Raw genomic sequence first — 11,546 nt, 5'->3', positions numbered from 1 at the left:
AATCATTTTTAACTCCTTTGCTCTGTAGCTTAAGTTTCATTAGAAATTTTACATGGTATCAGAGCTCATAAGGGTCTTAAGCGGTCATTTTTCTTTGGCTTTTCTCTTTTATTTGATTTCTAGCTTTGTTATTTAGTTTGTGATTCATGGCTACCTCTGGTTTTAGCACTACTGCTCCTCTAGTGTTTACTAGAGAAAACTATATTTTCTGGTCCGTGAAGATGCAATCTTACCTCATAGCTTTTTCTCTTTGGGTGGTGGTGTAGACCGAAGCAGAACCTGTTCAAAGGCATGCCAACCCAACACTAGCACAGATAAGGCAGTTTGAAAAAGATAAGGTAAAAAGGTATAAAGCCTTGTACTGTTTACAATCCGCTATTTCTGATGATATTTTTAGTAGAATCATGCATTTAGATAGTCCAAAAAAGGTCTAGGATCATTTAAAAGAGGAATTTCGTGGTAGTGATAGAACTATAAAGATTCAGGCTCTCAATTTATCTAGGTAGCTTGAAATGTTGACTATGGATGATAACGAGACTATCAGGGAGTTTTCTAGAAAAATGATGGGTATTGTAAATCAACTTAGGCTACTTGGTAAAGAGATGGATGAGGAAAGACTTGTTAGTAAAATGCTGGGTAGTTTACCTGAAAAGTATGAGTCAAAAATCTCCTCACTAGAGGACTTTAGAGATCTCAATCAGATGACTTTGAAAGAGCTGGTGAATACTTTGGAGGGTTTAGAGCAGAAGAGATCTTTTAAGCAAAAGGGCATTCCTAAAAGTGCCTTGGCTGCTAAAACTAAGAATTTGAAGCCTAGCAATGGTAGTTCTATGAGAAATGAAGTAAGAAAAAAGGATAAGAGTAAGAAGATTGATGAAAAGGGACATGGGGAACAAAAGAAAAAGTTTCCACCATGCTCTCATTGTAAAAATGCAAATCATACAGAAAAGTTTTGCTGGTTCAAACCAAATGTCAAGTGCAGGAGGTGTCAACAGCAAGGACATATGGAGAAGGTTTGCAAAAGCAAAGATAAAACTACTGATGAGAAAGTTGCTGTAGTTGAAGAACTTCAAGCTAATGAAAAGATTCTTTTCATGGTATAACATGTGGATAATAAAGAAAGAAAGGATGTGTGGCTGCTTGATAGTGGTTGCTCCAATCATTTCACTATATGCAAGGATAATTTTGTTGATTAGGACTCTAGCTTTAGGACAAGAATGGAGGTTGGAAATGTAGAATTTCTACTGATTTTTGGAGTGGGAATTGTTGGTGTCTAGACTCCTACAAGTAGAAAATTGATATATCATGTTTACTTCGCTCCTAATGTTAGCCAAAATTTGTTAATTGTAGGGCAATTAGTTGATGATAACTATATGCTTGTTTTCAAAGATAAGACCTGTATTGTTAGTGATTCTGCTGGTAAATAGTTATTTACAGTAGGCATGAGAAATATATGCTTTCTTGTGAATTGGATAAAGCTTAAACAGACTGCTTATAAAGCTATTATTGTGGACGCTGACCTCTGGCATTGAAAGTATGGTCATATCAATCATACTTACTTGAAGCAAATGGCAGTGCATAACCTTGTTGAAGGACTTCCTAGAATTGGTGAACCAGACAGAGTTTACAGAATCTATCAATTTGGAAAACAAAAGAGAGTTGTATTTCCTAAAACCAGAACCTGAAAAATAACTTGGAAATTGGAGTTGGTGCATATTGATATAGGAGGTCCAATGAAGACTGAGTCTTTAAATGGGAGCATATTTTATTTGTTGTTCATTGATGATGTGACAAAGTTCAACTGGATTTACTTCCTAAAAAGAAAATTTGAAGCTTCTAATGTTTTTGCTAAGTTAAAAGCTCTAGTGGAGAATCAGCCAAGCCAAACCATTAAAAAGGTTAGAAGTCAAAATGGCACTGAATTCACTATAACAAAATTTGAGCAGTATCTCTGTTAGTTTGGCATAGTGCATCAGCTCACAATAACATATAGTCCTCAACAGAATAGAACTTCTGAGAGGAAAAACAGAACAATTATGGAGATGGCTAGATGTTTGTTATTTGAAATGAGCCTACTAAAGTACATGTGGGCAGAAGCAGCTAATACTGCAAACTGTCTTCTTAGCATTGCTCAAACCATAGCTCTCCCAAACAAGACTCCATATGAAGCTTGGTTTAATGTCAAGCCTTCGGTTAACCATCTCAAAGTGTTTGGTTGCATTTGTTACTCTAAAATTCCTGATGCTAAAAGAGGCAAACTAGATGAAAAGTCTCTTGTAGTAGTCCATCTTGGTTATAACCAAGTATCCAAAGGTTATAGGGTGTTTGATGTTAAGACAAGAAGGGAATTTGTTAATAGGGATATGAGATTTGATGAGGCAACAAAGTGAAACTAGGAGACACAAAAGATTGAAAGCAACTGGGTTAGAGGTAGTACTGATGATGTTCTGGATGATTATGAAGTAGTAAATGAAGATGATGAGAACATTGATGAGGTTCTTGTTAGAGGAACATGATCACTTCTGGACATGTATAAGAGATGTCATGTAGCCATCACTAAGCCAAGCTTTTATATGGAAGCTGTTGTGGATGTGAATTGGAAGCAAGCAATGGATGCTGAGATGATGATGATCAAGAAGAATAACACCTGGGTTTTGGTTGATAGGCCAGAGAACCAGAAGGTTATTAGTGTTAAGTGGGTTTATAGAACTAAGCTGAACTCTGATAGTACAATTAGCAAGCACAAAGCTAAATTAGTAGTTAAAGGCTTCTCACAAGTCTATGGAGTTGATTTCTTTGAAACCTTTGCACTAACAGCCAGACATGATACTATAAGGCCATTGGTTGCACTTGCTGTAAATGAAGGGTGGTTAATCTGGCATTTGGACATCAAGTCAACATTTCTGAATGTTACTATTGGAGAAGAGATCTTCGTTGAGCAGCCTGAAGGCTATGTTGAACCTAGAATGGAGAACAAAGTCTGCAAACTCGTCAAAGCCCTTTATGGACTCAAACAGGCTCCAAGGGCATGGTATGAGAGAATGGACGCCTACTTACAAAGCCTAAGGTTTACTAGAAGTAGCAGTGAGCATACACTGTATGTGAAGGGAACAAGTAATAAAATTCAACTTATTATTTCTCTTTATGTGGATGATATGCCTATCATAGGTCCTAGTGGTAAATTTGTGGATGATTTTAAGGCCAAAATGCAAACTGAATTTGAAATAAGTGATTTGGTAAGGATGTTTTACTTTCCTGGTATGGAGATTGATCAAGGTTCTGATTTCATTTTACTGCATCAGAAGAAATATACATCTAAATTGTTGAAAAGGTTTAAATGGAAAAATGTAAGGCAGTAGCAACCCCTTTGGCTGTTGGTACTAAATTGAGCAAGGATGATGTTGGAGCTGAAGCAATGAAACTTATTATAGAAAGTTGATAAGGAGCTTATTGTCTCTAAGAATGGAAATTAGAAGCTTCAAGGCTTTTGTGACAGCGATTGGGGTGGAAGTTTGGAAGACTCAAAAAGCACTTTTAGGTACTGTTTCTCACTTGGTAGTGCTGTGTTTTCTTAGAACTCCAAGAAACAAGATATAGTGGCACAATCCTCTGATGAAACAGAGTATGTTGTAACAGCCTCAACTGCAAACCAGGCTATTTGGCTGAGAAAGATTCTTCAAGATTTAATGTTTAGCTGTGAACTACCAACAACACTTTGGATTGATAGTAAATCTACAATCTTAATGGCTAAAAATCTAGTTGATCATGGCAGAACTAAGCACATAAGGATCAAGTTTCATGCCATTAGAGAAGTTGTCAGAAATGGTGAAGTGTCAGTAGAATATTGTCCCCATAAAGGAGCAACTGGTAGATTTTTTCACTAAGGGATTGAGTATTGATTAGTTCAAGTTCTTGAGAGACAAACTTGGAGTTTGCTCATCTAGAATCAAGGAGGTGTGTTGAGAATCCAGTGATTCCAGATGGTGTTGCAGAAGAAGATGAAATTGAGCACTAAATCAACTACTTGTTGAAGGAAGGAAGAAAATGGAAAACAGTATCACTTTAGCTGTTGAGTTAGTGTTTAGTAAAACTCATTAAGTATTGTCGTTTTGATTCTTATTATTTGTCTGTTTAAAACATTTTTGCTGGTGTCATTTTATTTGGCTGCTTGTAAGGCTGAAAAGCCATGTTTTATTTTACCTGTTTATTCACTTCCTCTTAACCGTTGAAGGCTGTTGTAATGCAAAGAAATCCAAGTCTGGATTCCTGTGCTTAGCTGGTTTTACTCTTTTCATTTTATTCCTCGATTTCCTTGGCTTGGTCTGTTACGACTAATGTATATTCTAGAGAATGAAAATGGCTGTAGAGTTCTTTTCTCCAATTATTGGTTTTTTCAATTTTCTTCTCTATTCCTAAAATTATTTTTAGCTCCTCTGTTCTTCAGCTTAAGTTTCATCAGAAAATTTACAGTATTCCTTTAAATTCTAGTAGGAAAACGAAGTTGTTATTTCAATACTTGGAGGATAAAAAATGAAGCAGATTGAGCTCGTGGAAGGCTTTTACACTTTTTTCTACAAGCAAGCTTACCTTAATGAAATCTATACCGTCTACGATCCCTTATTACATGATGCAGACAATGGCTATCCTAATAGAAATATGTAATAGATTAGAAGCTCTTTGCCAAAATTTCTTATGGTGAGGTGATGGAAATTCTCAAAAGTTCATCTTTAGCGGTGGCGAGAGGTTTGTAAACCTAAGGATGAGGGAGGTTATGGTATCTGAAATTTGAGATTGATGAATAAGGCATTCTTGTTGAAAGCATGCTAGCAGTTAGTGCCAAACCGCAAGCTTTATGGGTTAAATTAATCTGCGCAAAATATAATAATGGTAGGCATGCTTGTCCTGATACTCTTCAGAATTCGGGTTTGTCTTCCTTTTAGCGTTCTTTGTATAAGGTATGAGACATATTTAAAAAGAATGTTCGATGGGCTATTGGGGATGGGTTCGCAGTTCGATTCTGGATGGATACTTGGGTGGGTGACAAACCATTGGTTGAAGTGGCAAAGTCCAGAGGCATAATTTTCGATGATCAAAGTTGTGTAAGAGATTTTGTAATGCCAGATGGGGAATGGGATTTTAAAAATTTACAGCATTACCTCTTTACAGATGAGATAATGTTACTTTCAGAGACTATAGCCCTTAAACTATGTCTGTATTGGATAAGCCATACTAGGCTTTGTCTTCATCTAGGAACTTCTCTGTTTCCTTGGCTTATGACCATTTACGTGAACTGGAACAGGGTTACTTGAAAAATAATTCGAGCATGTGGCAATAGGCATGGAAATGGCGTGGATTGAAGAGAATCAGAATGTTTTTAATATAATGCTTACATGATCGAACATTGATTAATAAGGAGAGATATCGAAGACATTTGTTCAACGGTCTAAATTGTCAATAGTGTTGCTTGGAAAATGAGTCAATGCTTCATATCCTTCGAGATTGTCCTGTGACCAGTTCAATTTGGACTCGAGTTTTACCTCCAGGTATGGTTGTTTCATTCTTTAATCAATCTAATTTAGACTGGCTTCTGTCAAATTTGAATAATTCCAAGATGGAGAATAATGTAGTTCCATGGGCAATGGTTTTTGGAACAACTTGTTGGTTACTCTAGAAATGGAGAAATGTATTTGTTTTCTAGAATACCTCATATAATGTTGTAAGGAAATTGTCACAAATCTACAGTCTAGTGGCAGATATTCACACTGTTGAGTTGTCAAACTTTGATAATGGTCGTATTACTCCTAATACGAAGGAAGAAATTCTTATAGCTTGGAAAGCACCACAAGTAGATTGGATTTCTTTAAATACTAATAGTGTAATTCGCATTTCCATTAGCCAGGGAACAGTAGGGGGAGTTCTGAGGGATTGGACTGGACAATGACGTGTTGGGTTTGCCATGAGACTTCAAAAGTGCTTTGCTTGTCGTGCATAAATTTGAGGTGTGTATAGAGCATGGCCGGCCCTTGGGTGAACCCATCCAAGTAAGGGTTTTAGGTTTCAATTCGGAGAGATTCGTAATTTAAAAAAAAATTTATAATTTTATAATAATTATAATATAATTAATTATATTAAAAATATATAATAATTAAAAAATATAAAAGTAAAAAATAATTAATAAAATTATTTATTTTTTACTTTTTAATTATATATTTAATAAATTTTAATTTTTTATTACTTATTTATTTATTGAATGTTATTAATTCTCAATTATATTATCTTATTTCTAATAAACTAACAGTTATATGTATTTAATCATTTTCAATAGCTATTTTTTTTCACTTATTTTTCTTTTTTCCAATCAACGTATTTAATGATTTTCAATAGTTATTTTTTTTCTATATGTAAAACCAATTATTTTTTTCAATGTATAATATCTACTTTTAAAATCTTCCTTTCTTATTTGCTCTTTCTTCCTTTAACTTCAATTTTTCTCCAAAAAATACACAAAAAGTCTGTTCTTTTATTATTTTTATAAAGCTGTGAACCTCATTTGCGGTTTGCAATAAGTATTCAACAATTAGGTACTATTGTTCTAATCTTTACATATTTTTTTACTTTAATTTACAAATTTTTGCTTTTAAAATAATATTAACAATTTCAATAAGTGTTGTTTTAGGAGAAAGAAGTTTTTCAAAACTAAAATTAATAAAATCGTATTTAAAATCAACAATGTCTCAAGAAAGATTAAATAGATTAGTTTTATTATTAATTGAAAAAAAATATTAAAAGAACTTGATTATAAAAGTTTAATAAAAAATTTTATATCTCAAAAAGCTAAAAGAATAAATTTTAATATATTTTTTTAATTTCAATAAAAAAAGCCTCATTTAAATATTTCGTTTTAAATCTTTGAACTTGATGCAGGTTATTGATATACTGCTCAAGAGACAATGGGTAATATAAATTCCTTACGTTTACAAGAAAGGCAATATTGCTGCTAATCATACGGCTAACGAGGATTTTTCTATTGAAGAACATTTTGTAACCTATAATAGCCCACCGTCTACCTTGAGACATATACAAGCAAATGATGTAATGGGAATTTCTTTCTCACGTTTAATTAAATAATAAAGTCATTTCTTTTTTAAAAAATTACATAATATCTATTGTATTCCATTCATATCTTATTTTATTTTTACATAATAATTATTTCATTTTTCATTATTTCATTATGTGATTCGTTATTTCATTATGTGACTCGTCTGATTTGATCTTTTGTTCATAACTTTTATGCATAATATCTAAAAAAGTTCCTAAGTTATTTAGAAAAATTTAGATAAGTCTTTATACTTTTATTACGTTTAATCTAGTTTTTATATTTTTATTTTAAGTCAAATAAGCTGTTATAACTAATAAATAAGTTAAAATGACATTTGTCATTTTATATCACATGACGCTGATGCCGTATATTAACATATCATAAATAATGATGATGCAATATTTTGAAATATCATAATTGATGATAAGTTAACATATTAATTTGATATAATAATATAATCATATGACATTTTTCAGATTTCACATCAACGTTATATTAATGCCATGTGGATATAAAATGATAAATAGTATTTTGATTAAAGACAAATAGTCTATCATTAATCACAAAAGTTTATTTGACTCAAAAGAAAAATACATGAACTCGATTGAATGAAATCAAAAAATAAGGACTTATTTAAATTTCTTAAACAGTTTAGAAATTTTTTTGAGAATTATGTCTATCTTTCATAGTTTTAATGCTTAAAATTTGAATTTATTTTTTTAAAAAATTATATTTAAATAAAAAATAAATAGAAAAGCTCACATTAATTCTGAACCCCGAGTCTGAAGGGGCTTTTGCTAGAATGTAAAAAACTTGTAACAAAAATTAAAAAGTGGAGAATTAAAGATGATAAGAATTTCAGGAAAAGGGAAAGGAAGTCAGCACCTGCTGCCAACGACCATGAAGTTGCCAAAATTCCCAAAAAGTATCTCAAGAATTTTAGGACTCAGACCAAACAAGTTTGCTTCCCATTTGACCCTTCAATCATCCCTCAAATTACGTCTCTCTCCTTTTCAAAAGCCATCTCTTCTTGTTCTACCCAACAAGTTTCAACTCTCTCAAAGTCTCCTATCCTCTCAAAAATGGCTGCCCCAATCTCCCTCTACCTTCTCCTGCTGGCTCTCTTCTGCCAAACCCATCTCTCCTTTTCCACTACCGCCCCAGCAATCGATCACAGCCGTCCATTGAGCATCTCAACCTCGGATGTTCATGATCTGCTCCCAACGTACGGTCTCCCAAAGGGTATCCTTCCAAACAATGTAAAGTCGTACACTCTGTCAACCACTGGGGACTTCACCATAGAGTTGGAAAGCACGTGTTATGTTCAATTTGATCAATTGGTTTACTATGAGAAGAAGATCAAAGGGAAGCTAAGTTATGGAGCTGTGCATGATGTGTCTGGGATTCAGGCAAAGAAGCTCTTCCTGTGGTTGCCTGTTACTGGGATTGAGGTTGATGAGAATTCTGGTATGGTTCAGTTCTTTGTTGGAGCTTTGTCTGAGAAGCTACCCGCCAAGCAGTTTGAAGATATTCCGGTTTGTAAGGGCAACGCTTTTCTGAGGGCTGACCTTGCTTCCATGTGAATTCGGGTAGTATTATCCTTCCCTTTCTTCAATGTTTGGAATTTTCATGCTTTTTTTGGGCTCATTTCTTCTTTGTGAAGTTACATACTTGTAGACTTCGTCCTGGAAATTGAGTGTTAGTAGAATGGTATAATGCAGAGATGTTGGTGTTGCTGGTTTGGTTATTGAGATCGAATTTGGTTAGGTTCTGCTGTTGTAGGTATTGGGTGAGCTATATTGTAAGGGATACTCTGATTGGCAAATAATTTAAGGCAGGATTGATATTTGATAGTACATAATAGGGATAAGATTAATGTTAATCACAGCCATAAATACAATGGAAACATAAATTTCACCCTCGAGACCATGTATCAATTAAGAATTTGATTGGCAATATGCTCTTTGAATCTATGGTAACTAAATCCTTATATAATTGCTCTTGCTCCTTCTGTAGATTTCAGGACTAGTATAGGGAAGCTAGTTTGCTAAGGTCGGGATGTTGTGAAGATCCCAAGGCATTGTGAAAAACACTAATTGTAATAACGTTTGAAGTCCTATTAAGGTGAATCACAAATCTTGATAAAGTTGAAAACTCCACTAAGATAAAAAATAATCAAAATTCTACTTTGGTGGGTTAGGTTAAAGATTCTAAAACATCTTGCTCTTTAGAAAATTTAAAAAAGAGTAACTAAAATCTTTTGCTTTTTAGAAAATTTAAAAAATAGTCTAGAAAAATAAGCACTCCTGCTTAAAAAATATTTTTTTTATTAATTTTCAACTTCAATGTCTCATAACTAAGCCTAAGGGTTCTATTTATAGTGTTATAGGCCCACATCTTAATAACACTCTACTTCAGGTTGTCTCATACAACTATAGTAGTTAACAAGAGATTCAAATAAAATACAACAAGACTGGCCTAATCAAATAATAATCCTTAAAAGTATTAAAATCCTATAAAAATTAGAAAAGAATTTCAATCTAAATAGATTAAAGAAAATAAATCCTAAATCAACTAAAATTAGAAAAAACTAAATTAAATAAAATCGAATCTTAAACGCTCCAACGTCATTCTCTTCGGGCAGAAAAAAAACTTGACTCCGATGAGTAAGCCTCGACATACTCCTAATATATGTTTGGATCCACATAGTATGATGGTCTACACCAACCATTCGAATAATTCATTCATTGTTTTAAAGGTTGTTTTCCATTCATCTCAACTCTTCATTCTAATTTGATGATATCCATTGTTCAAATCCATCTTCGAAAACACTCTATAACCAACTAGTTGATCAAGCATCTAATCTAATCAAGGAATAGGAAAATGATACTTAACTATTGTCTTATTTATGTTACTATTGTCCACACATATCCTCCATGAATCAACTTTCTCTAACAACGTTGGGCAAGTACAAGGACTTTTACTTTCAAGTAATAAACTTTCTCCAACACCTCATCGACTTGTCTTTGTACCACCAAAGACTCACCTTATGTATGATGAACATTAATTTCCTCTATCTCTTCATCATATTCATCATAAACCGGCTCTAATTCTTCCCAATCCAAATAATCATCTTCGTCACTTAATTCATCATTAAAATTGCTATTGTTGATTTGAGTAGCATCACGTCTTGGAAGTTACTCCTATAATTCTTGAATTTGGTGATGTAGTTTATGAATCTTGATCTCGTGATCATTTATTTGACGATTGTGATGTTTTGACGACATTTTGTTGGCTCAACAAGAAGAATCAAAACCAATAACAACAAGAACCCAAATTACGCAACGAACAATGATCCTCCTATTCTGATACCAAACTAACGACAGGGTCTTGTAAAGACACCTAGGCATTGTGAAGACACCTAGGCCTTGTGAAAGATACCATCATAGGGAGTTTAGAAACCCCACTAAGGTGAATCACTAATCTCGGCAAAGTTGAAAGTCCCACTAAGATGAAAAATAGCCATAATTCCATTTTGGTTGGCTAGGCCAAAGATACTAAGACCTCTTGCTCTTTAGAAAAGAGTATAGAGAAATAAACACTCCCGCTTAAGAAAATATTCTTTATTAATTCTTAACTTCAGTGTCTTATAACTAAGTCTAAGGATCCTATTTATAGTGCTATAAGCCTACATCCTAATAAAACTCTATTTTAGATTGTCTAATACAACTAGAATAGTTAACAAGAGATTTAAATAAAATACAATATGACTAGGCTAATCAAATAATAATCCTTTAAAGTATTAAAATCCTATAAAAATAAGAAAATAATTTCAATCTAAATAGAATAAAGAAAATAAATCCTAAATCAACTAAAATTAAAAAAAACAAAATAAAATAAAATAAAATCTTAAACGCTCTTGTGTCACTTGCATTGACATTTAACGTCATGAATAAAGTTTAAATCTGTACTCCAACTCTGTGGAAGCACAACTTGACTCTTCATTTGACTATTTTAGTTTAGACTATACTTCTATGTAGAAGCTAATGTGAATATAAGTTCATGGAAACTTGTGTATAATCATGTCTAGACATTTTGCAACCAATTCAGGCTCTAACATAATTGTAGGCTATCCCCTTATTCATTTGAAAAAAAAAATCTATGCCTCTCTTCTAGTACCCCGAAGTAGGGGTGAGCAAATGAGTGAATTGGATAATTTGATCTACCATACTTAAGGATCAAATGAATTAATCATTTTAAAAAAATCGACCAAAATCGATCAAATATAAAGGAAGATCAAACCGACCAAACATATAATTGGTTTGATTGGTTCGATTTTGGACAAATGGATCAAAATTTTATCATTTTTTTTTGTAAATTATAATATTAAAACTTATAAACTTCATCCATAATTATATATATATATATATATATATATATATAGTAA

At 32.9% G+C, this 11,546-nt stretch overlaps 2 protein-coding genes across 4 annotated transcripts in view; both read left to right on the top strand.

The window, feature by feature from the left end:
• Positions 522–2,390, top strand: LOC108663271. The gene is made up of 4 exons (XM_018126868.1): positions 522–1,097; positions 1,278–1,419; positions 1,726–1,898; positions 2,004–2,390. The coding sequence occupies exons 1-4, from the start codon at positions 522–524 to the stop codon at positions 2,388–2,390; spliced, it is 1,278 nt and encodes a 425-aa protein (XP_017982357.1).
• LOC18589613 overlaps positions 8,093–11,546 on the top strand; it is a 17,390-nt gene continuing 13,936 nt past the window's right edge. For 2 of the 3 annotated variants that reach the window (XM_007014660.2, XM_018128128.1), the window contains exon 1: positions 8,093–8,688. In XM_007014660.2, coding sequence (XP_007014722.2) covers positions 8,182–8,682 — 501 coding nt within the window. In that variant the 5' untranslated portion in view covers positions 8,093–8,181 and the 3' untranslated portion in view covers positions 8,683–8,688. The remainder of the gene's footprint in view (positions 8,689–11,546) is intronic. The other variant, XM_007014659.2, reaches the window with a different exon arrangement.

Source organism: Theobroma cacao, chromosome 9 (assembly GCF_000208745.1).
Source record: "Theobroma cacao cultivar B97-61/B2 chromosome 9, Criollo_cocoa_genome_V2, whole genome shotgun sequence".
Classification (NCBI taxonomy): Eukaryota; Viridiplantae; Streptophyta; class Magnoliopsida; order Malvales; family Malvaceae; genus Theobroma; species Theobroma cacao.
This window is presented reverse-complemented; position numbering and strand designations above follow the sequence as displayed.